We start from the raw sequence: 26,690 nt of genomic DNA, 5'->3' as shown, positions 1-26,690 counted from the left end.
AGTTACCCAGCGGAGGTGCGCATAGCTGCAGCGTCACTATCGCCAAAACGGAAATCGCTCTTTTAATCGTAACTCGTTGGGCAGCGGGTGTTCCTCTGCTCTCCTAGCCTGCACGTAGCCAGCCAGGGCACGAGCGGCTGCACTCATCTCAGCTGTGACGGGTTCGGATGTCGCGACACTGCAGCTTTGAGCCACTTCTGGTCGGACCGTGAAGATTGAATTGGACCGCAGCGGCGGACGGAAAGAGAGAACTGGACCGTTTAATTGGCACAAAGGGTTAAAATAGCCTAACAGGCTCTTCTAATCCGTGGTGGTAATTTTTCTCTTTTTTTTTTTTTTTTTTAAGAGTAAAAGACGTGCATCACGGGGAGGCCGTCTCCTTTGCTCCCGCCCTCGTCTCAATCTCCCGTGATCTGCCTGAGAACGCCCGGGCGGAGTGGCACTTGTTCTCGGCTGGGGGGACAACTTGACAGCGAGGCCCCTGGCTAGTCACTCCCCTCTCCCCTCCTCCTCCTCCTCCACCACCACCACCACCACCCCAGTCCCGGCCATCCATCCATCCATCCATCCATCTCTCCGGCCGTCCAGCCCGACGACAGAGCTCCTCCTCGCCCGTGATCGCCAACGAGGAGCCGGGGATCCGGGATCAAGCTGAAACCGTGGGCAAGTGTTCGTCGGGTCCCGTTTAAACCGGGCTGCCAAAACCAGAGGGGATGACTCTGGAGTCCATGATGGCTTGCTGCCTGAGCGAAGAGGCGAAGGAGTCGAAACGAATCAATGCAGAAATTGACAAACAACTCCGCCGAGACAAGCGAGACTCCAGGAGAGAGCTGAAATTACTACTTCTCGGTATGTGGCATGCTATTTCTCCACCCAACACACCCACCTATCCCCGTGTTTTCTGCCGCTAAACGACCAAGCAGCCTTCTTGGGCCTTCTTGGGAGTGCTAGCAAATATGCTACTAGTTAAGGCAGCTAGCTGGACGTTATGACATGTTTTTTGCGAAATACGCGGCTTGTCTCGCATCTAGCCGTGTTAAAACGCATCATGTGGGGAGTCCAGATGCATATCTACATGTGCAATGTATGCAGATACTATGTCCTTTTTTTGGTTTTGTTTGTTCCGTGCATTGGCATTAGTGTGCAGACGGCAGCTCGTTGGCATCGAAGTTAAGATGTCACCGTTAACAGGCGACCACATGCTAGTTATAGTGGGGACACGTTTTGACTAGTCCTCCAGCTAACCAGCAGTCCAGCCTTCAAAACGAACCACCGTGTTTGGCTCGCTGGTCGCGGTCAAGAGGTGAATACGTGTTAATAGCAGCAGAGGCAGCGTTGCATTGCTGTACAGTGTAGCTTTTCAGCAGGTTGCATAACATTTGCTCAACTGGAAGATCCTCCAGGTGCTCCAGCCACATCCTGCTTGCTCGGTGTCCATTCATTCATTCATTCAGGCATTTTTTTTCTGGTTCTTGTTTTGCACCCAGTTCCCCCCCCCCCCCCCCCCCCCCAACAGGGCAAGGATACTGAGGGATTTATCCCCTTATCCTGGAGTCTAGCTGAGTAGGTTAGCTATTTTTACAGATGGTGGTGTGTGGGCAGGTGGGAGCTGCTGTTGAATAAGTTGCTCTGCACTGCATTGATTCATAGTTCTGTGGACACACAAAAGGAACAGTAGGCCATGCTTCATCTCAAATGTACTTGCGCTCCTTTGAAATGTGTGTTGTAGTTGTGGATATTTTGTACTGCTTGTGCACAATGTCACACTAGCATCTACTCAAATCACTTAGAATTTTTTTACATTTTGCAGAAATGACAGCAATTGTCTTTTTTTTTCTCTCTTTTTTTCGGACAATCAGAATTATCTAGGTTGCATCCTCGGTTTCAAAACGTTTGCTCCCATTTCTCATCCACTAAAAGCAGCCCTGGTTATTTGACATGTGTGCCTCCTTTTATTTCCCTGCTGAATACCTCCGCCCGGTAAAGTAGGCCACACCAAAGCCATACCATTGATGGCACATTTTCTATTCTATGCGATGCATTTTAATCGCACTCGCCCTCTGGTGTACATGACTTGTCAAGGTGATTAGTTCAAAAACGGTGTTCGTTTTTTGTGCCGCGATTTTAAAATGGTTTACTGTTTCGCAGCAATCATGCTTGTCGTGTCGGATGATCAGCGAAGGGCTGGTTTGACTGACGTGATTGCAAGATATTTAGAGATTCAAATAATCACTTGCACTCCCTCTAAACACTGGCTGTTTTATTTCATTTGGACTCTCCGACTTCCTCTTTCACTGTCTTAAGTGCAAACCTGTTTTTACAGCGGACATTAAAAACATGTATCAAACTGTCAGTGCAAAAGACGGAGAGCGTGCAAGAACTGCAATCAGTCATGCTATAAGTGGACTTTCCTGTGTGAGTTAAGACTGTCAGTGGATGCCGGGATAAGGACGTGTAAGGCAGGATTAGTCCAGGTCTTAATAGGCTTGGTTAAATACATCTGCTGCTCAGACTTTGAGATGTCACTGACTCCTATTATCCTCTGGCATTATTCTGTGGCCCAGAGCACTCGGTGAGCCCCTGCCTCTCCACACCTCACCGCAGGAAGACCATTTCTGCTTTGGCTATTTCACCCTCTTGTCTAAAACAACAGAATTTTACATGTTACTCAACAAATCGCCCATCATAGCCCCATGATGGGAGCGGCCTGCCATGCAAGGGTGTTTCCCCTCACCATTAGGGAACAGTCTGGGGTTTGGTGTCATGGTTGAAGACATGAAGAAGACCTCTGACTGCTCTGGTTAGCAGAATCAAAGCTCCACTGAGCCACAGCCACCCCTCAACATCCTGTCAAGTGGATTTTACTGTCTGGGTAAATGATAATAAGCTCCATCTCATTTGAATGTAGTGTGACTTTTCTGTCAATACCAACCCGGCAGTTATGTTCATGTTCAAGATGATGCATGGTACATTTTGCTATTCAATCTGATCACATACAAATTTAGCTTTAATTCTTAGTGTTAAGGCAGACTACTGTTGCTTTAACGCTGATGTATATTGTGTGTTAGAAAATACAATTGTTTGGCCCCAATTCTGATTAAAGCGGCAACAGAAAGATTTGTCGGTTCGTGAAACCTGCCATGCGAAAATGGCATTGTGTGAAATGAAGAGATGTCATCTTGCTTAACCAACGTGGTTTGTCAGAATGTTGATTTAGAAAGTAAGAACAACATGGCATGGACGACGTGGGGCAAAATGCACAGTCACATTCAACTGAAGTATTTGCAATGTAACCTGCACCGAACGAATACAGCTGCTGGTAGCAGTGCCAGATAACCACGCTCGGGGTAGTTTGACATCATTGAAGCTCTCGTCCCGCACGGTCTGAGATGATAACGCAGATAAATGACTTTGCAAAATCTGCTTTCCACATAACTTAGATGCAGGTTGCAGTTTCAGGAAGTTGAGACATAAAATGGGAACCTCATTTACTGATATTACTATGGCCCCTAATGCACATAAATATATTTCTGGAACACTGCTTAAAACTCTAAAATCTAAGTTGTGCTGAATTTGGACTGTTTTATGGGCATTTTCCATTTTTTTTAAACAAGTCAACTAGTCTCAGTTAAAATGTTTGTCGAGTAGGCAGGAATATGCCTAATTTATTTACGTCTCCTGGAAGCTTATGGACCAACACTCGAAATCATGAAGGCAGTGTTAAAATTTGAAGAGAATCACAAAAAGGGCAGAAGCCTTGGTAGAGCAGCTGTGTGTGCCTCAAGGTGTTTAGCTGCCTTACAGACCACCACTTGCCTCTGACTGCGCCTCTTTCTCAATATCTACATTACTTTCTCTTCTCTCGTCGCCATGTCGGTAATCATTGCCTTTCTTCTTCTCTCTGCTGCCTGGTGCAGTTTGAGCTCTCAACACAATATATAAGTTGTGATTGACTTCCAAAACACTGCATCTTTTCCAGCAATTGTAGTTTTTGTGCATAGATTAAGGAAGCCCTACCACAGTTTTGACACCTTGTATACATTTTAGAAACTGTTTGTGAATTATTAGCTCGTTGAAATGCTGCACAATAGTATAGCATCAGTATTTTTTGACCATTTGCTTCTGTGTTCAAAATACAGGACTAGATTGATTAATTTTCTTTTGGATCTTGGCATTGCAGGACTGCTTAAAGGCTGTATACGTGACGTTGGCCTCTGATTGTGGCAAAAAAACACGCTGCTCTTATGTTGTAGAATAAAAGAGATTCACAGACTATCAAAATCAGGGTCATGTGACTACAAACTGCTTGAAATCATCTGACAATGTCAAAGTTCACACTTGTCATTTATAATACTGAAGTAATATTTGCTAGCGGTGGACTACTGCTACATCAACTAGCAACCTAAGAAAATGCAGCAAAAAGTGACATGATTGTCAAACGACAGTTTGCAAATTTTCAAAAAGGTAATGTGCCCTATCATATCCACATACGGGAAGAACCCGGTTTATTTTCTGAAGGCACCAGCGCTGTATGTAGATGACGTGGGTAACATTGTTATCCATGCATGCTGGTGTTTTCACGTAGGTGTTCTTCCCTTACACTGTGGAGCCTGACAAAATTACTGACCTAACCAAATTTATAAAATCCATGGTTTGTCACAAGAAATCAGCAACATTTTGAATTGTTGAAGGCATTTCTGCTAAAGTCAAAGATTTCTTCTCGATATGCCGCAATTTCTAGCGCTTTCATTAACTCATATTTGCCACAATATGTTAGACCAATTATAATTTGTCCAGCCTCTTGGTCAATTCAGTTCCATCTCAATGTAACACACAGCTGCTGTTCACATTCCTTCACCAACAAGGTTTTTCTCTGCCTGACTCGGGTCCACCCTCCGTACTGTCTATTCTCCCAATCCTTCACAATTTACTAAATGACCGGTGCGTGTTTCCAAAACCAGCATGTCTTAACAAAACGGTTAATACGTTCGGTTACAACATTTATTACCAGGCACAGGTAGAACTGTTCCAGACCAAGAATACCTTAAAAGAGTGATGCTGGCTTCGGTTGTGTCAGTAAATGTTACAACTACGTTAAGCTCTGCTACTGCTTCAGAAAATAACAGTGCTGCCAGGGCTGCAGCAGTGCCCACAGTCTGGCTGCCTGTCACTGAGCGCCATATCAGGCCATACCTCCAGCCTCCTGCTCCACAGCCCAGTGGTTTGCCTCTACTTGGTCAAAACACAGCGGACCAGGAGCTCTGGCCTTTGCTGCACTGAGTAACTGAACTGCTGGAGCGAGCGAATGGCCATTAAAGTAAGATGGTCAGAAGATGCTGAAGGATTTCTGCAAGGGCTGCCCAAGGTAGACGTTAAGCTCCTCGTCAAGTGGCCATTCAGTTTACTTAAAGAAATTATTGTCTCACGAAACATTACGTCTTCTTCAGTATATCGGTATGGAGAAGGGGAGCTTGATCATCGGGAAATTTAAGAGCACAACGCTGGCTGCATACTATCCCCGACATCAGTTTAATGTTCAGCTGTTTGCTCAGTTGTCACTGATTTAATTGTTGTTGCTGATCCTCCCTGTGTCAGCAGCAGCTCTTGTTACCAGGTTAAAACATCCTTTAGAGGAGCAGTCTGATTGAACCAGGAAGAGGATCAAGGGTTAGGCTCAGATGTTTATTGCTGACCTTAGTTCTCCTGCCAAGCCGTCTTATTTTGATCATATATGGCAATAGGGATGTTCTAGCGCTACTCCTCGGTGGTTGTGTGCGCGTGTGCGTGCCTGCGAGAGTGCAGTGCTTATAATGCCAGTGAATGAGGAGCTGTGTGGATGGTCAGTTATTCTTGAAACCCTCCTCATCGTTGTCATGTAAATCATTATGAAACATTTTCTCACATTCAGCCCTCAATAGGATGTAAAATAAACTAGTGAGATTTCAATTTGTATGAGGTATCCTAAAGCTTGTTCATCTTCCTCAATGTTTGAGGTGATATCAGGAAAGTAATGTATTCCCTTATGGCAAAACCCCATCATTTTACTTGAAGGTGTTTCACCGTTACTGAGAAGGGAAGTTTTCTGTTCTGGTGAAACATTTTTAAGACGAACTACATTTATCTGTGGCCCATTGGGAGTTTCAGTACGCCGCTCAACAAGGCTTGTCTTTTTGTATTTGTTTTCGCCAAGAATTGTTGGAGAGTGTCATTGTCTTTCAGTTCGATGTTTAAAAAGTATACACATGCAAAGACACAATGGTAAAGGTCCTCAGCCAGATTTTAGCCATCAACCACTGCTTTGACTTGGCCTGCATTTATTACTAATGTGTGCTTTGATAGGCTCAGAGAAATAGTTTTCTTTGTGGTTACATGCTGAAGAGTAGTTCGAGATTACTTTGAAATGAGGCCTTCTATAAAATGCTGTGAGCTTGTTGACAATCTCAATTTGTTTAGTGATGTCTGTTGACGTTCGAGCTCAAAGGCGTAATGAAGTATTGTATGCCGTGTTATATATTGGAGTCGCACACGACTGATGGCGATACATTTTTTTATTAAATTTTTTTATCGATAGAATTAACATGGGGCTTTTCGGGACATCTCGGTAGTAAGCCTTGAATTATTTTCACATCGGTTAAAGTCAAAGAAGCCCGCTGTTGCGGTTAGAGCCACAGTGAAGTACACTCGCACAGTTTTGTTCTCCCTCACGGAACATAGTGTCTCCATCCAAACTGCTCTTTCATCTCTGCTTGTTTGCAGTAAAGATCAGGCAGTCATCCTGCTGTCAGCCCGTCTTTCACACACACATTTTGTCTCTGTCTACAACACAATGTCTTTTAAACAGTTGTTCATTTTTGCCACGAGTACACACACACACACACGCACACACGCACGCTCTCTTAAAAGGGGTCACTGCAGGTTCTCTGGAGATACCAGGCTGGATGGTGACTGTCCCACATACTGCCACTACCCCAGGTCCCCAGACAGGATGAGGACGTACACTGCCAGTATGTTCAGCAGGATAGCATGTCCGTCCCTGTTTACTCCCACCAGCTGCTGTGTACAATAAAGCCCACACTTCTCACTAATCTCACCGTTTTCACTTCTGTCGTTTCATTTTTCGATTTGAGAGGTTAGATATGATAGATTTGGCAGTTTTTTCATTAGAAAAATGTTTAGTGAATTTGAATGAAGCATTGTACCTAGGTTCCAGCGTATGCATTTTCTGCCCATGTGTGGACACGTTGATGTTATCTCTCTGTATCTCCACGATGAAGTTTCCTAAAATAAGTATAAGAAATAATGTCAACATCAAGGCTTTGGCTGTGTTTGGTTTGAACAGATGAGCACACTGTGTATTTCAGACAAAAATACTGCTGCTCGCTCTGAATCTTTTGTAAATCAAGTTGGTTTTTTTTCTCTCTCTCTCTCGCTCTCTCTCTCTCTCATATATTTTGCTCACCCACTCCCACTCAACCAGAACGACACTCATCACATACTCACTGGTAAACAGACAAGGCTGTCCTAAGCTGGTCGAGCAAAGTTGTGCAAGTTTGCGGGTGTGGTGTGTGTGCTGTGAATGTTGGAGCATGTATGTTCGATTTATGGCTCAGACGCCCACGCTTGTTGAACACTGCAGATGCAGAGACGGCAGCACAAAGGAAGAAGCACAATAGACACAGACAACAAGCAGCAATAGCCGTGAATCTGAAAAAAAAATTCCATTAATTTGAAGTGTATATGTGTGAATATTCTTCCGCCTGTTTACAGTCTGCACAGTCCAAATCAGGGTAGAATGGGAAGAAATGGGCCATCGCAGCAGAGGTAATATCCATGCCTTGAGGTTGACCACAGGATGTGTGTGTCCGCATTTGGTTCAGCAGGTGGTGTGTGTCTTGTGTAGCTCCGGGCTTCATTGGCTCGGCTCATTTTCTTTGTGTGCCTGAAAGAGACCAGTTTCTCACATGATGCTAGTAAATGATGATGGCCCGTGTTTGTCTTATTCATATACAAGTCTTACTGGATGATAGCAAAAAGGTAAACACCTGTACAAGGCCTCATTTGGGGGTTTTAATAATTGTTTATAGTATGCAGTGTCCATGCAAATGTTTTGTCACCGCTGAGATTGGATTGTACCGATGATCTGTCCAGGCTTTATCCTGTTTTCAATCAAAGCCCACCAAGATTGGCTACAGTACCTTGTGACCCTAAGTTGGGTAAATCAGTATAGAAGACAGATGGATAGAGATCAGATTGTCATACACTGCTTAGGAGACCTTGTATAAAACACTGAATATACTAATGAATCACTATATTCTCTTGTGAATTTACATGACACATATTTGCCAAGTATGCTTTTAATGCCCTGATGGGTGTTTCTGTGGTTTAGTGGGGATGGTTGTGAGTGAGGCCTTCAGGAGCATGATTGAAGACTTGCAGGACAGGATAGGAGGAGACGATGTGAATTTAAAGTGGCATGCCCAGCCGGTGTGATGGTGTGGTGACCTGTGCTCCACCGAAAACTCCTACACCAAGACGGCAATGTGTCAAATCTATCAGGTGTTGTGTCACAAGCTGACATCAGGCACGTTATGTAAAAGGATTATGAAAGCTAACCTGGCAACAGGGGATACAGGTGAAGTGTTTGGCGCCTTCATGTGATGAATTGTTTCCATATGTTTTTCATTTTGCTAGTTCTTGATTTGGGCGGTCAGATCAAGTTTTATGCGTGCGTTCGTTGTCATCTGGTTACTCTTGACAGAGACTTCTAGTTCTGCATCAAGAAACACATCAGCTTCGCTAAAGACGAGTGTCTGTGTGTGGGTTGAGTAGTGTACCTTGCACTGTTGCAATGGGACATAATCTCGGCTATCTTCTTTTTTTTTTTTCTCCTCTCCCAACACATGTAGCTACTTAGAACAGAAAGCGTTATCAAACCGAAGTCGTGTGTGAGCTATTAAAAGGTGACCTCCTTTTTCTAGGTCATTACCAAAAAAGAATGGATGGATTCTAGTTATGAATATCCAAAATTCTTGACAGAGAGGGATGAGAATGGAGAGGCATATTTCCAGCCTAAGGGAAGTTAGGAGGGGTTGTGATGAAAGGGAGGACACGGGAGGGGAAGGGAGAACATTTGTGGGGGAGAGAGTTGGTCAGGGCATGGAAACGGTTGTGGCTGGCGCTCGTACAATCAAGGGAGGGAAAAGGGGGAAGACAGAGACTTGTAGTGTGTCTGGTGAAAGAGGGACATGATAGTTAAGAGAACACAGCGGAGGGAAATCTTGTGACGGGGGTCACGAGAAATAAATCAGACATAAGTTGAAGAGTGATCTTGCTCCTTTGCTGTAGCAGTGAGAGTCCCTCGCACCGCAGCCCCTTTCAAAGAGCACACTCTCTGGATTTTACTCCTTTTGTCAGCTTGACAATCTGTGTTTAATAGGCGACTACCTTTAAGGGACCAGTGAGTAGCATTCACTGCAGTACATTGATTCATACAGGAGATGATACCTTTTTACTGAACAGTGGAGGAGTCGGTCTCATCTCTTTTGTCCAAAATTGGACATTTTGTAAGAAGAGGGGCTGGAGGAGGGTTATTTCCCCTTTATGGACAGAGATGGAAACCCCAATTTTGAATTTGAGATTAGGTATTACTTTCTGTATCAAAAGAAGCACCAGTCTGGCCCAACCTTTTCACAGTTCTTGGGTGTTAAAGCCCCCTGCTACTGACCCCTGACCAGCTTTCTGCCCCTCTCAAACTCTGTTGAGCTGAGGCCCTTCTTCTCTGTGGTACACCAAAAAGATGAAGAGCACAGAGTGAGCCTGAGGGGCTCACAGTTATATTTACTGTCTGCTAGGAAAGAGAGCAGAGAGAAGGGGTGGATGGGAGGGGTTAAAAAAAAAAAAAAAAAAGAAGGAAGGAAGAAAAAAAACACACAGGAACGAAAAAGGGAGAGGGAGACAGAGGAGGGGTTTCTATGGTAACGGAAATATGGCTGCTCTTCAAAAACCTTGAATGTAGGTGGTGGTGAGATGAGTATGTGTGTTTTTTTTCCACCTCGTCTTTCCCTTTCAGTTTTGCAGATATTACGGATATACTGGATCCTTTTCGATACCGCAGAGCTCTGAAATGCCATCAGCTTTTTAAAAAATAAATAAATAAATAATCTTGCCCTGAGGGTGGTATTTCTAGGCAGCATGTAGAGCATTGAGGGCTTGTGTGAAATGTGGGTTAGGCCCACCAAAAGATCCCCCAGCTAGATGTGGTATATTTTCCAATCACTGTTTATCTTTAGAAGCTTAAAATCCCTTGTTTTACTGATTGCAGGAATCATTTTTACTCTGCAATCAAAAAGTGCTGAAGCATGATTAGAAGCATGTTATACAGAAATCTTTTCTCTGCGTTTAACATCAGCTAAATGTGGAAAGTTGACACCTCTTGAGATACTGCAAAGATCTTACATCTTGATATGGACTCGGGAGGGCAGAGGAGGAGCGTTGAAGGAAACAGCCCTTTGCAAACAACCCCTGCTGTCACGTTTTGGCAGTTCACCGTCAGAATCCGAATATGGGGCAAGTAGTCTTAATCATCTTTAATAAGTTACATCACACACTCCCACTCACATCTCCCCTTATTCCTAGAAATACTTCTGATGTGCTGACTTACAAATTATGGGACATTTTTGTTGCATTAAAGAATTTGTACCAAATTGTCTGGCCTGATAATGAAATGAAATTATTGTATAGGATCACTTCAACTGGCATGAAAGATTTTAATGATTTTGCTTTTACTGGAGTGTTTGATTTGGGTTACAGATTTGGATTTTACTGATGATCTTGTCGAGGATGAGGAGTGTGATTTTAAAATTAGTTGGACTAGATTTGGTTAAATTGGACAAGCGCATTGATGGAAGCAGTCTTTATATCCATATTCAATACTTTAAAACTTGAAAAATAACATTTCATTCAGTCTTGACATGAATTTTTTTTAATATTTAATATACATAAAGAGACTATATTTCATTATTTTTTGTCTCTGGAGCCTAACCAGCAGCAGTTTGTATTTCTGTCTGAACATACCTTAATCAATTATCCATTCCTCTGAATGGCAGTTATTGACTTCAACATAATGTGCATCTTGCTAGTATCACGTTGAGCCCTTTCTCTGCCCCCAGAAACTCCTTCATTCCTGTGGTTGTAGGAATTCCACACGGTGCTTCAGATATTCCCAGACATTTTTGTTCATGGAAGTCTGATAGCGTAATGTGGTTGTTGCAGATTTGTCTGTTGCACATCCACGATCGCAATCTCGCATTTCACCACATTGCAAAGATCTATTGGATTAAGATCTGGTGACTTTGGAGGCCATTTTAGTACAATGCACTCACTGTCGTGTTTTCAAAAAAAACAAAAAAAAAACAGTTTGAGATGATTGGAGCTTTGCAATATGGAAGATTACCCTGCTGGAAGTAGCCTTCAGTGGGCGATACAATATGGTTATGAAGCCTTCAACCTAGTAATGAACAATTCTCTGACAGGATGTGATGATTGACCACCACATGTTTAGTACTAAGGAGCCCAGAGGTTATATTATCTCAACATCATTCCAGCAACACCCTAAACCATTGATTCAGAGCTGGAGCGATGTAAAATGTATTGATTTGAAGATTGAGTTTTTGGGACATTTATTATCTCCAAATGTAATATTGCAAAGTGTTAAAGTGATAGTTAGATATCTCATCTGAGTTGAATGTTTTGTTGGGTTATTTTTTTGTACTTTGTTTTTGATTAGGCTATCAGTTAATCACGGGCTAGATGTGCCAAGTATTGCAATGTTGCAAGCAAGTCCTTGCTTATACAAGACATTTCAGATTCAGATCACACATTTGATTACTCAAAACAAATATGTCGTGATAATTTCCTTTTAAGGTGCTGTATGTAAGATTTAAGTAAGGCTATTTATGTGCCTTGGGTTGCAGTAGTTAGTCACTAGGGATGGGTACCTTTCACATTTGAACTGATACCCGGTACCTGGGAATTAATAACGGTACTCAATCGTACCAGTTTTTGGTCTTAATGTGGTAATAAATGTTAATTTGTTTAATAATAGAATCTCAAAGGAATTAAATTCAACATATTCATTTCTCAATATGTAAACTTTAAAAATCTATCAAAACAACATCCAACTGCTTGTGTTGTAGCATTGCATTTGTTTCGCACATTTCTTCAACATGAAAATCCTTATCTAGAACTACACATACACTAAAAATATTATGTACTGCCTTGAAATTATTTGTGTTCTAAAATTGGATTGGGGTGAGATAACTACATAAGGTTGTTAACTGTATGTATTTACTGACATCTTTGACATGTGTCATGTTTGTAAACTATGGCAGTTTGGGTCGATGTTTTTATCTTATTAACGTCAACTTCAGACCCTACCATTCGAATGTCGCAGTAAAAATAGTGAGTCATCCCACCATGCAACGGTTTCTTGCTTTTCTGTTGTACACTTTTAATGAGCCGGTGTGAATTGTAGCGTCGGTATCTCATTATTAGCCGATAAGATCTTCAGGCGGGATGATTCTGTGCTTCTGGAGCCCATCTGAGGTGTTAGGAGTTGTGTGTTGGTTGGAATGAGCGGCTATTTGAATCACTGCTGGGTGTCGGTCATCTTGAGCCAGCCTGTCTATTCTCCTGTGTGCTGTGGCATCAACAAGGCCTCTTCATCCCAAAAAAAGTGACGCTCACTGGACAGGTTCTCTTTTAAATCTTGGGGGGGGGGGGGGGGGGGGGGGGGAGAGTATTGTGGAAAAACTCCAGCCCACCCAGCACAAACGGCTTCCTTCAAAGTCATCCTAATCGACGCGCTTTTTTATTGTGATGTTTAGTTTGAAATCGAGCAAATTTTCATAAAATATTGAAGGAAAGCATCCAGTTCACTGCCTCCCTCTGCGTTTTATGCATTTGCTCTTCTTAGTTGATGGTAGTGCTTCATACTGAAAACTCAAAAGTGCTGCGATCCTTCTACACATAAGTGCTGTATATGTAACTGAAGTGATTATGTGATTGACTTTGACAAAGCTTTGGGCTGCTTATAGGTCCTGGACCAGGAAGCCTGTAACCTGAGTTAATTTCTGTGCTCGTTTTCACTAGCTTTCTCAGGCCTTTTACAGCATTAAAACAAGAAGATTTTTGCATTACCTCATTGCCAATTTTCAATCTTTTAAATACTGGTTTTTCACTTTAAACTTGCACTACAGCTCTGGCTAGTTTTCCTACTGGCTGCACTTTCTTCTGCCACCTGGATTCAAGCCCAGGTTTCCCCACATTTAACCTGATGTTTCACCAGGGTGCATAGCAAAACTCCATCTTAATCTGAAAATCAGATTTCACTATTTGTTGCTCTGGGTTGTTTTATAGTGTTCATTACTCAGTATAGAGTGTAAAGGTGCATTGTTTCACCTGGTGCAAAGGGAGGTGATGATAGATGCATAGTCCAGTGCCGCAGCTGTAATCTCTAGCTTTTTGACCCTTTTGGTGTTTGCAGTTAGTGACCTCGTGTAACAGATCCAAGTTTTGCACAATGGCCACAATGTAATGTTGCTTTTTTCTCTGTCTTCGACTAAGGTACGGGAGAAAGCGGCAAAAGCACCTTTATCAAGCAGATGAGGATCATCCATGGGGCCGGCTACTCCGACGAAGATAAGAGAGGCTTCATTCGGCTTGTCTACCAGAACATCTTCACCTCCATGCAGTCCATGATCCGAGCCACCGAGACCCTTAAGATCCCCTACAAATTTGAACAGAACCGGGTAAGAGATGATACAGTGACTGGTAGATTATGCACCAGTGCAAACATTCTGGAGAGAGTTGTCACTAATAGTGTGTGAACATGAGCCAGTAATTTAGCTATACCTAATTAGTTGACAGTTTAAAGCCACTGACAACTAAAGTAGCAGTCATGTTTCAACAATGAAACCTCCACTGAATAGACAATACTTTGGGGTCCCTGGCTCACTTAGTTAGGGTCCTTCCGAAGTTGGTGGTTCAATACCGCAGCTGTTACAACTGGTGTGTTTGAATGGGAGAATGTGACTGATCGTGCAAGCCAAGTTGAAATGCATAATTTAAATCAAAGTTGATTTACCTTTGTACAGAATAGGATTGTGTAATGAAAGAATAACTAAGTATCTATAAAAGTGTCACTGATTGATCACATTTGGACAAATATAAAACTGTGGTTCAGACAAAGTTTTTTTGGCCCCCCCAAAAAAAAAGAAATTCTAGCACGAGTATTCACGGTTGTATATTTTACAATGATCTTTTGGAAAGGTTTGAAATGGGGATACATGTATATATTAATTCTCCCCATTCTCTCCCTCACACGTGTCTTTGCAGTCTAATGCCATGCTTGTGAAGGAGGTGGACATTGAGAAGATCAGTGCGTTTGACCAACCGTACATCGTAGCTATTAAAAGCCTGTGGGCCGACCCCGGGATCCAGGAGGCCTACGATCGCCGCAGAGAGTATCAGCTCTCTGACTCCACTAAATAGTACGTCTGTCCATCTCTCCGTGTGTCTGCGTCTTTCTCTTCTAATGATGCCTGAGGTTTAAAACTGGTATCTGCAAGCATCTATGATGTGTGTGAGATTGTTTGTTCATTTAACTAAGAGTTTACATCACGTTGGGAATCATAGTGGATATTTCATCAATGGTACCCGCTGCAAGTCGAGGAGTGAGTTATTTCATGCGTTTTGTTGGAGTGAACTTTTAATATTATGTGCAGCAGATACACGGCGTTGTCTCCAGGGATCAATATTGTGTTTGGGTGTGTGATTGCCATCAGGTTGTGTGCATACTCTTTGCAGTGTGTGCTGGGCAGGGCATCGCGTCAGGATTTTGTCCACATACAGTGCACAGTTTTAACAAACATGGATGGAAAACCAGCAGTGCACAGACAAGAGCACAAGCAATGTTTGAAATTATCTTTAGCTTTTCATGAGTTAATTTCCCTTTCTAGAGTTAGTTTAATGTGTTGCTATATGTTTCTGTCACTGTAAGGCCAGAGTCACTGCTTTGTCAACCAGCTAATATTGAGCAAAATAGTGATTTTTACAGCCTCTTATTTTATCTGTGCATAAACTGTGTTGTCATCTGAATGAGTATCATATTATTTACACAAGACCAAAAGTGGTCCATTTTAATAACATTTTAGGTAAGATTTTAAGGGTCAACATTAAATTATATGTTTTTAGAAGTAAAAATATATTTTTAAGTTGTAAATCTTTGTGTTTGATACTTCTATTTAAATCCAAGTTGAACAGGTGGAATCTCATTGTGTTAATGCGGGTTAGCAGTTTGTCAGCATCCTGTTCTTCCTGTTAGACAAATTTTTCCTCCTTACAATATGTAACTCCAGGCTACACTGCCAAAGGCAGATGACTCACTTTATAGTGCCCCCTGGTTTTGCTATTGCTGTACTGCAAACCCATTCCCTCTGTCAGCCTGCATGCATACAATGCCTGTTGAAATATTCGAGGTTTTGTATTTATTACTGAGTGTGTCTGAAAAGATGCAATGTAACTGAATATGCTTTAATTTCAGTGCAATCCACACTGTTCATGTATATCTCCAGTTACCTTAGCGATATAGACCGTGTGACTGCGGAGGGATATGTTCCCACCCAGCAGGATGTGCTGAGGGTCCGTGTTCCCACCACGGGTATAATAGAGTACCCATTTGACCTGGAGAACGTCATCTTCAGGTACCTCCAAGGCACCAGGACTGCAGCATTACCATCGCTAGAGGTCATAAACCATTGATGACTGTCAGTGTGAAGGCGCACGACCTCAGAGAGGCGACAGATTTATTGTAGTCATGGGGGGGGGGGGGGAGGATAAGAAAAGGCCTTTTCAGAGGGAGCAATTACACCAATAAACCAATCAGACTTATTGTATGGAGGAATTTGCAAGTTTAAATTAAACAAACGTGTGAACTTGTTCAGGCATCAGTGGTTTGTGTTTTAGCTCTTGCTGTAATTCTGACCCCTGGATAAACCCAAAGGCCAGACATGCTGCACTGAAGCGTTGTGAGGAACGGCTGCGAAATACCAGCCGAAGAAGGATCAGATGGTGACATCAAAGATTCTGGGGGAAATTGTCAGAAATTATGCAATAGCATCAGTTACAATTCAACAGACACAAAATTTTGACTTGGCAAAATGAAGTGGTGTTTTTGCAATCACGTCTGGATAATGAAGCCTGGAGTCTTTGATGTCGAGCGTGTCCGGTCCAGCTTCGCCTGATACAAGTGCTGCTGTTCCTGCTACTGAAGTCACTGCTATTTTCACTGATGCCACCTCACTGTCTGCATTGTCATCCACCAACTATTGAATTGCACATGGTCTTCAGCTGATAAGAGAATCAAACAAAGCTTTCTGTCAGGAGCTATTGTCAAATTCACTATACGTTTAAGTAAAGAGAGTGTTGGTGGAATCGTGGCACAAACTAACACACTTTTGTTTCTGTATTGTGGCCTTTTCTGTGAATCTTCCTTAACAGGACTGCTCCACACTTTCTGGAATGGCAGAGGGGGGTTGCGGTAATTGTCTGTCACGCTTTATATAACTGTTTCTCTGTCTCTTTCCCCCCTTTCTTTATGTCTCTCTCTCCCCCCCCCCCCCCCCCCCCCCCCCCCCCCCCCCCCCCCCCCCCGACCTGTCTGCTTTTAGTTATCTTACGGATTTGGATCGTATTGCAGATTCCAACTATCTCCCCACTCAGCAGGATGTACTCAGGGTGCGCATCCCCACCACAGGAATCATAGAGTACCCCTTCGACTTGCAGAGCATCATTTTCAGGTAGAAGAATACCTGGCTGGGTCCCTCCATGTTTTCTCATGCCTTCATTAACTCATTCGATGTGTTTACCCCCCCACCCCACCCCTCAAACAAATAATCCTAATTGTCATCAATGAAAAGACCTTTTGAGAACTTTTCTTTGGCTTCTTGTCTACATCCCATTCCTGCTTTTCTCTAAACTTGCTCGAGATCATAAAACGATAAAGTCATCAACATGTTCGGGTCGCCTCAGTGTCATACACTTACCTGCTGACCTGAGAACAGTGGTACCACACATAACAGCCCCCCAGTGAACATGAAGTCCTACATTCTGGTGCCCGGTCTTTGTAAATGGGTCACCTCTTCTTTTCCTCCGCCTCTCCTCCTTTCCTCTCTGGCTGGCAGAAGAAACGAGGTCGTCCTCTCCGCGGTGGAGGAATGTTATTTTGGGCAGCAGGTCCTGCAGGGCCTATATTGGCCCCGGGTCTCTGTGGATCGCAGTGGACTGGGCCACCACCAGGGGGCGACATTGCTTCTGGAGTTAAGCTGATCTGTGCAGCTTTTGTTTGGACTATGTTGCACAGGTCCGAAGGCAAGCATCTGTCCATCCAGAGACCTCAAACAATATGCAAAGTGAGGAGTGATGTATGTATATATATATATATATAGATATATAGATTTTATTGTTATAGTTATGCACTACCAACATGTAGAAAGTTATATTTTCTTGAGTCAGTTGTCTCAAATGAAGGCCTAATGAAACTGGGACCTGTAGTCCCTAAAGAAAGAAGGATGACCTTGTCAAGGAGAAGCTTAGAATCCTTAGAAATATTAAATCTTATGAAGCTTTCTGTCATCACTCTATTTAATTAAAAAGTGGTAGCCATGAAAAGCTTAGACAATTTGTTTGTGCTGAAATTCATGTCCGCCCCCCCCCCCCCCCTCCCAACTTTAACACCTTTACTGCCTCCTGTCATCTTTAAGTTCTTTAATCCTGTGTCCATAACCCCTCACCAGCTCTTCTATTGTCCTTCATTTGAGTTTCTTCCATTTGAAGCGTGTTTTCTTATTTTGTTCTGAGGGGAAAACTGTTATGACATTGTGACTGTCCATTAGCAGAAGAAGCTGATCCCACATCAGATGTGATGGTAACTCATGATATCACCATGAAGCATTTGAAGATGAATGCCCCTCAGTTTAACGATTCTGTTTTGAAGTTTCTAAAGAATCCATGCATCTGACAGTTGCCAACTTAACTCGGTATACAGCTAAAAAAATCTCTCTGGTAGCTATAAAAAACCAAGGGAATCTCGAGAGTGCAGCCTTTTTGAATGCGAATAAAATTTGACGAGGTATGGGAAAACTCAAAGAAAAAGAGCTAAATTCAAATTGTCGCATGTCGGTTTGTTTATTGTGATTGTTTCAGGGAAGTTCTTTTGCTCGTAGAACCGGTGTAAACGGCATGATTTCCCAAAACCGGGTGGCATTCCTTTTCAAACTGCTCCTCGGAAAGCTTTCATGGTTGCATGCATGACTCACCCATTCACAAGGACTTTAGCATCGTCACCCTGCAAAATTGAGTGTTGTGTCGTTCTTGCCGAATAGAGCAATCTGCGCACATTTGAAGAAGAAAAAAAAAAAGGTGCAGAATCCATCAACTCCTGATTGTGTTGTCTTCCTACAAGCAAGCTTAAAATGAATAGAGCCGGAACCCAAACAAAGCAATGGCACAATTTCTAAAGCCTCCTCACATCGGTGGTTCTCAAAATGTGGACATTGGAGCCAGGTTGATGCCTCGCAGAATGGAGGCTAAATATTTGTTTACTATATTAAAACACTCAGTCTTTACTTGATATGAAACGATGCTAGTATGAGTCCCTCCTTATAGGTCGGATGTATTTCTATTCATTCATAAATTAACTGTTTTGCATCTTGCTGACAAACTCCTGTTATAACAGTTATTTGTATTGTGGGAGACGGAGGGTTCACAATTGGGTGACGCCACTAGATCATAATTTGATGGATTGGAAACCTGTGAAAACTTCTGAAAATACTGTAATCTTTAATCCACAACGTGTAGTAGGCCACACAGACGTGCAGCATTTCTCATTTCTTCACCTTCATGTGACTGTCAGGATGGTTGATGTAGGAGGTCAGAGGTCAGAGAGGAGGAAGTGGATCCACTGCTTTGAGAACGTCACCTCCATTATGTTCCTTGTGGCGCTGAGTGAGTATGACCAGGTCCTGGTGGAGTCCGACAATGAGGTGAGTGGACTTAAAGGAGCACTGCTCCTTTTTTCTACTGTACCCACACTCAAATAGATTTAAGTTGGAAGGAAAGTGTGATGATTTCTTGAATGTTTCTGTCCTCCCTCTAATGCCCATCAGAACCGCATGGAGGAGAGTAAGGCTCTGTTCAGGACTATCATTACCTACCCATGGTTTCAAAACTCCTCCGTCATCCTTTTCCTCAACAAGAAGGACCTGTTGGAGGAGAAGATCTCCTACTCGCATTTGGTGGACTACTTTCCCGAGTTTGACGGTGAGATCTGTGTTTGTGCTCAATCACCTCTCAGTATTTCCTTTAACTGACTTCCATAAGAAGCTGCGTCTGCTGCAGGGTTTCTGTGGTATATGTATATGGATGGGCCGTCAGTCCGTCACAGAACACCTTTACATCTAAATCTGTTTTGGTTTTGGTTTTAGTATTTTGTGGCGTCTCGAGCACCTTTTCAATATTTACTGTGATATTATGGCCTCTGCTTTGAGAAATAGGAGAAATATGTAATCTTTGGAATTTTGTAATGCTTTGAGATACCACGTTCTTGTTTTTGATTAGTTCAAGTCAAAAAAGATGAAACTAAATATTTAAATTTCTTTGAATATTTGATATATAGAGGTTTATGGTTTGATGAAATCGTTTGGAAACCTTTTCTCATTCGTTGAGAGGCACTTGTTTTTTCTCATCTGCTTTATTGCCCTTCAAATTTTCACTCTGAGATAAATCGATTTCTATCATCCTGCATTTGCAAGCGCTGCTCGAGTTTGTACCGCTCAGCTGGCGTGATGGCTAATGCCACACTCCTGAATCCTTATTCCTGTGCATCAGCACATATTAATGGATAAGCTCCATAAAATAAACTAGTACCCACATTACATTCCTCATAACAAAAATGCAAACGTGTATGGATTAAAAGAACTGTGGTGATTTAAATATGTGAAATATTTTGGATGGATTTCAAAGGATGGTCACTATGAGAAGTGTACAGGTTTTTAAAATATTTTTAAATGATGTACCAAATGTATTGTGGGATATTCAAAGTTTTCTTTTTCTATAACGGATGTGATACACTGACAGTCTCTTCCGAACGCTTAAATGTACTGGTATTTTATATTATGCATCCATGACTGAAAGCTGCTTTTGTATGTTAAGATAAACAAGCAACATCTTGGACATTTCACTTTTGACGTGCTCCTCTTTAATATCAGCAGTGGTTAAGTTGATTTTTGTGGCGTAGTGTCCGAATTCCGTTTGCTGCTCTAGCGGTACACGTTCACGTTTTTACTGGGTGTCGGGACGCGTTGAAGCCGGAGTGTAGTCGTTTTCACGTGTTCACGTCTGTCTCTGGCTTTCAGGTCCCCAGAGGGACGCACAGGCAGCGCGGGAATTCATCCTCAAGATGTTTGTGGACTTAAACCCAGACAGCGACAAGATCATCTACTCTCACTTCACCTGTGCCACGGACACTGAGAACATCCGCTTTGTGTTTGCAGCTGTCAAAGACACCATCCTACAGCTCAATCTCAAAGAGTACAACCTGGTGTGAGGGCTCACGTACGACGCACATCTCCTCCCCATTGCACAAATGCACACCTCTTTGGGAGTGTGCTGTCAACTCCACACGCATCACACAGCACACCGCCGCTCCAGCTCACACATGCACAGACACACACACACACACACACACACACACACACACACACACACACACACACGCGTGCACACCGACACCAACAGAACCGTTGCTTTTTCTTTTGTAGTAGTTTCACAGATCCTCCCACCTGGAAAACATGCCCTTCCTCCTTCACCAAAGCCTCTTCCTCCTTCTCTCGGCAGCTTGCTGTGTCAGAGTCTTCGGTCCTCCCAAAGCTGCTCTGTGTGTCAGATTTGGCTCCGGCTGCCGGCTCTGGCACATTTTATCTGGCACACAAACCTTTCACTCGGGCTCTACAGTGACTGGAGGGGATTTTTGGTATTTGTGCATGTGTGTGTGCGTGTGTGTGTGTGTATTTGGGGCAGCATTGATTAGCGAGGAGCTGTGTTTTTGGTGAATAGCGGCATCAAATCCCACCGCCCCTCCCAGTTGACCCTCGGCCGTGTGAGATCAGGTCCTCTGTCATCTCCTCCCCGTGCAGAAGGAAGCCAGTGCTGACCTCCTGACGCCCTCCAAGTACCAGTGGCGCTTCAGAAGACAAACTTCGCGGGTGACGTGAGGAGATGGGGCTGAGGGTTCTGTCTCCGCCTCACACCTTTGAATGTACCCGCCAGTGTGAGCTTTGCAAAAAAAAAAAACTGACAAATATACAATGAAGGAACTGCATATGTAAAATCTAAAGACAAAAAAAAAAAAAAAAAAGCACGGGGGGGTGTTACACGTAGCTAATCAAATATGCTAATTAAAGATAATTTTTAACAATGTTTTTAATGATGGCAGTTTGTGGCTACGTCAAACTCACAAACTTTTTTGCAAAACATAGAAATCTTGACAAAAATACCCCCCCTTTCTTTTTTTTCTTTTTTTTTGTTAAAGTCCATTGTTAAACACACACTCCCCTCCCCCAGATGCGCTCTGTATGGATTCACAGGGACAATCTTTAGTGTGACCCTCGCGTCACCCGACTCCACCGATGCACACAAACACCCTCATTACGAACCCGGAGTATCTCATTCGACAAAAACTAAAGATGTAAATTACACTACGTCTGCTCCCGCAGGGGCGAGTAGAATCCACGCAGTAACGTCTCCCGACGACGCCATGCCTGCACCACTCAGCTGTCCAATCAGACACACTACTCCATCAGGGTGTGCTTCTGTTTACTTAGTTGTTGTTGTTTTTGTTTTTTTTAAACTGTATAGTCACTTTGTTTATATGAAAGAAAGAAAAAAAAATGCTTGCTGTTAAGTGATGGGAGGAGGAAGGAGGAGGAGGAGGGGAGGGAGGGGCTACGAACCTTTCACAGAAAACGCACTCTGAAGTCCGCAAATGTTTGTGTATATTTGTTTGTAAATACATATACACAAAACACTCCTGTACAAAAACGCTGTGTGGTACACCATCTTTGGCTAAAGAAAAAAAAGAAAAAAAGAATCAACCTCTTTCATTAGCATACAGTTTTTTCTTATGGATTTATGGTAGTATTAATACTGTGATTCAATTTTACTTTTTTTTTTTTTTCACTTGATGAATAGGACTATGCGGAGCTGGGTGGTGTTGAGGAAACAATCAGAAAAAGGGGCAATAGTGTGAGAAAAAGAGGCTACTGCCAACCGGCCTCAGCGCCACGCTGCCCCGGCAGCTCTGTCTGCAGAGTAATACTAACTAGGGCTGGTAATCTTCACAGTATGATGACGAGAGGATTTTAAGAGTAATTAAAGTTTTTTTTTTTTTTTTTATTTATATAATTTATGGACCAGGTTTGAAGGTGTTGATAATTTGACTGCTTTTGATTCTGTCATGTTGAAGTGCTCCTTTTCTCATGGCGGAGCCTACTTGAGTCTGAACTGCTGTAAAAACAAAACAAAAAAAACAACAAAAAAAAAAAACTAAAAAAAAAAAATGAATGTCTGGTATAGTAAGGACTTTTATCTCTGCTTTCTCTTTCTTATTGAAACATTTCCACTTGTATTTGCCATCACATCTTCATCCATGCTAATCCTGTTTGGTTTCTTTAGGAGCCCTCACATTATTTTATAAAGAAAGTCGTATTTCCTCTTGGTTTATAGATGCAGCGCTGTAACGCATACCTAGAAAAATGTACAGTACAAAAATAGGTGGACTTTTTTTTTATCAGTGATTGGAGACCTCTTTGGTCCATGCTTGGTCTTTGTAATTTAACACAATTTTTCATTTTTCCTTTTTATTTCATTTCTTTTTCTGTTTTTGTTTTTTGCATCAATTTTTTTCCCTGTTTTTTTTTTTTTTTTTTTTCTTTCTTTCTTTCTTTTCTTAGGCTTGCTTTGAATAGTGCCAGTGAAGTGCAGATATACTTTTTTGGTCTTTGACCTTTTCTACAGGTGACTTACCCTTCATCCTCATTAAGGGCTATCACAGTGCATCAGACAGCGGGGAGTGGAGTACAGGACCACAGTGAACCAAGTCACCCACTACTAATACTTGTTTGTAAATGGAGATTACTTGCAGTATGTGCTATAAGGAGTATAGGGCGTTAATGCAAACGTAAGGTGCGTGTATGTGTCTGTGAGTGTGTGTAAAGAGTTTACCAACACTAAACAGTTTTTCTTGATATACTCTTTCGGTAACTGACCTTGTGGCTCCTCTCTGATCTTCACTACACTTTTTCTGTTTCTGCATTGGCATTGCAGTGTTTGCTGTAATACCTAATGGCAGTATAGAAACTTTTATCAGTAAAGACACTAACTACCATGGCGAGTATTGCATGCTTTCCCCCAGTATTTAAGTTGAGAGCCTGTTAAAGACCATGCTGGTGTGTTAAAGCCTATGCATATGTACTAATTTATTCTGTTGTGGTCTAAAAAGCGTTTGGTGGAAGAGATCAAGCAGGTTTTAATGGTTTCTGCATGGGAATCTTATCATAATGACTCAATCTGGTAGGAATCAACCAAACTAACGTGTTATTCGATGACGAATCCAGTGGTCCCGGGACCCTCAGATTGAATAGAATTTGTATCAATTCACAAAAATGCTGATTATTTTCTAAAGGAAGTGTTTTTAATGCTTTTCCGTCAACTTATAAAGTGAGCAATCATGTTAATTTCCGAACACCAGTCTGGTCCTTAACTTCCGTTTAGTCTGCGGTAGGTGACACTAACCTCGTGGCGAGGAAGCAGCCAAGTGTTGGCGGGCGCTGTCAGAAAGTGGATGAGGAAGCCAGTATTAAAGCGGAGCGGTAAACCAGTACGCATACCCAAGTGTTTTATCAGTAGTTGTGTTACTATTTACTGTGTGTTGAGTGCAGCTCACTTTAATGGTGTATGAACCATGTATTTTTTTTTTTTTAACTTGACTCTGGCACATGGTGAAGGGCCGAGCAGCTGTCCGTGTGGGTTTCGGTACCGTGTTTTCGTTGCACGGTGTGTTTTTGACACATTTTTATCTCGACATGTACACGAGCTGGAAAGAAGGAAGGCAGTCTGTATAAAACTCTAATCTCCTTTCATCATCGTCCGAGATGGTTGTTCACTACAACAAGTATTTATTGCCTTTCATTGCCTTGAAGATGGTGTCACTGGTCCTCGGTGGTTTCGCAGCATGTTGTGTGACCTGTGGGAAGCCACGGCTGTGTACCGTCCCTTCATGTGGGCTGGAGGTTGAACCAAGTGGAATCAAACTTATCTTTTGGACATCAGTATGAAGTTGGTGCATATTCAACTTGAAGCTTGTTCCCTTTTTGTGATTTTATTTCCCCCTCTGTATGATAAGAAAAACATTACCAGAACACTAATATTTAGGACCACTTGATTTCTTTTTTTTCTCTCTCTCACTCCAATGAAACCTGAAGGTCAATTGTGTAGTGGTGTGTATAAAATGTTTTGTTTTTTTCTTTTTCTTTTTTATGTAAACCAAATGTAAATTATGTATTATACTGAGTGTGCCAACCCCACTCTCTCTAGAGCCAGGCTCTCTCCAAGTGCCAACGCTGTGGTCGTCATCAGAAGGACCACCTGAGATGGTCCCCCTTTTTAAATAAAATGCACCAGAGACTAAAAGGATAGATGATTAAGTTCACACAAAGACTTTATTCTGTATTTAAGATTGAAGATTTAAAAAAAATAATCTGCTGTTTTTTAAGAAACTGTAATTATAACTGCATGTGCTGTTTATTTTGTGTTGGAAGTGAGGGCCTGGATGTTTTCACTGAAGCAGAGCCCTCGATGAAGGGGTTCAATCAGTTGGTTATCGATTATTGATTTACATAACTCTTGCCATATTTTTTTATGTGTTTCATGTATTTGTTTCAACCACTGTTGCCTGATCCTCATTCAAACATGACTTACGATCATTGCCGCCTTCTAAGAGAGAAACATAATGACAAGGTATCTGTTTTAAATTGAAATAAATTTGTTCCTATACTTGCTGATTGTGTGTGTTGAGTTGGTTTCATGAATTCCTGTGGGGGGGGGGGGTGTTCTGTAGCACACTGTCTGCATTTGAAGTGGTTATGTTCTTATTCCCATAGAAAAATTCCCTTTGGGTATGTGGAAGTGCAGAACAAATCTGAAAATAGAGCAATTGATCAAATATAAAGACACGGACAAAAACGTTCATATATTTAAATAGTGCCCTTAGACTACAACTGGGTTTTGCTTGGCTCCAGGATCCACTGTTGCACCTTGTGACAAAAACATTCAATTTCACAAATCCATTGAATTGAAACACTTTAAAGCCAAAGATATCTGACTTGAATATTACTGTATGCACACACAAATTTTGATAAGACTAAATGTCCATCACATGGAGAGTGAAGTATTTCATTTGTCAATTAAAAGCATGATTTGAAATCAAAACTCATATCTCTGCACAGATATGAAATAAAATGTATATGTCTTTTTGCTCCTCCATTGTCCTCAGTATTCAGACGAACTTTGGGGCCTTCTTCTACATTGTAGAATTGTGGTTACTAACTTGCATTACAATGCAATATTGCCACCTAGTGTTAAGGAGTGTAAATTGACATCACTGCATTTATTAATCTTCTTTTTTTTCTTTTTTTCTTTTTTGCCATGGCAACTGAGAAAAAACCAGGCCCACCAAATGAGAATTAAGTGGATTAAAGTATTTACCAATTCAGATTTTGGCAAAGTGGAGAATGGAATAGAAATGTATTTTTAACTATAAAAACAGTTTTTTTCTGTTGACAAGCTTGTTTTGTGTCTTTTCTGGACTTTCACAGCGGCGATAAAGTCATACTGCAGGACGCTGTAAACTTTTCTCACTTCCATGAATCCAAATTATTATTTTTAAACTGTTAATTTTCTAATGTAATCATAATGTGCTTTTCTACAAGTGATCTTGCTAATTCACTTGCAGAGGCACAAAAATATATTTGCATTCAAACGTAATGCAAATACGTTAATGACAAACGGAATTAAGAGCAGAATAAAACGATATATTTGACTGCATGATATATCAGTCAATTACAGTTGACTGGATGAGAGGAGGTTACAAATTAGAGTTAAAGACAGAGGGTAGATAAAATCAAACCAACACAGTTGGAAAAGCCATACATATAAAATCCAGATTAGATCAAACATGTAATAAAATACAGCAAAAAAAAAAAAATATAAATCACAGTATCCCTGGAAAAGGTGCGTGCATAAGTTCTATAAAGTGCTAAAAGTGGATGTGTTTAAAATGGTGAAGGTCAAAGGGGGGGCTCTCTGGCGGCCCCCTCCTCGCTGTGTCCGGCCCAGGCTCTCTGGAGGTGTGTGTGTGTGTGTGTGTGTGTGTGTGTGTGTGTGTGTGTGTGTGTGTGTGTGTGTGTGTGTGTGTGGAGGGGGGGGGGGGGGGGCTCTCCGGCGGCCCCCGCCCCGCTCTGTGCGGCCCTGGCTCGGTCAGTTCAGCGGTGTGTCACACGGGGCGCCCGCTCCTCCGC

The 26,690-nt window shown here is 42.2% G+C and overlaps 1 protein-coding gene across 1 annotated transcript; it reads left to right on the top strand.

The window, feature by feature from the left end:
- The first annotated feature begins 343 nt into the window (after positions 1-343).
- Positions 344-21,448, top strand: LOC308120102 (guanine nucleotide-binding protein G(q) subunit alpha-like). The gene is made up of 7 exons (XM_080480510.1): positions 344-849; positions 13,624-13,808; positions 14,395-14,549; positions 16,728-16,856; positions 18,971-19,100; positions 19,224-19,377; positions 20,472-21,448. The coding sequence occupies exons 1-7, from the start codon at positions 714-716 to the stop codon at positions 20,660-20,662; spliced, it is 1,080 nt and encodes a 359-aa protein (XP_080336636.1). The 5' UTR covers positions 344-713; the 3' UTR covers positions 20,663-21,448.
- The last annotated feature ends 5,242 nt before the right edge of the window (positions 21,449-26,690 follow it).

The sequence above is a fragment of the Lipophrys pholis genome (assembly GCF_963383615.2).
Source record: "Lipophrys pholis genome assembly, chromosome: 14".
NCBI classification, from domain to species: domain Eukaryota; kingdom Metazoa; phylum Chordata; class Actinopteri; order Blenniiformes; family Blenniidae; genus Lipophrys; species Lipophrys pholis.
This window is presented reverse-complemented; position numbering and strand designations above follow the sequence as displayed.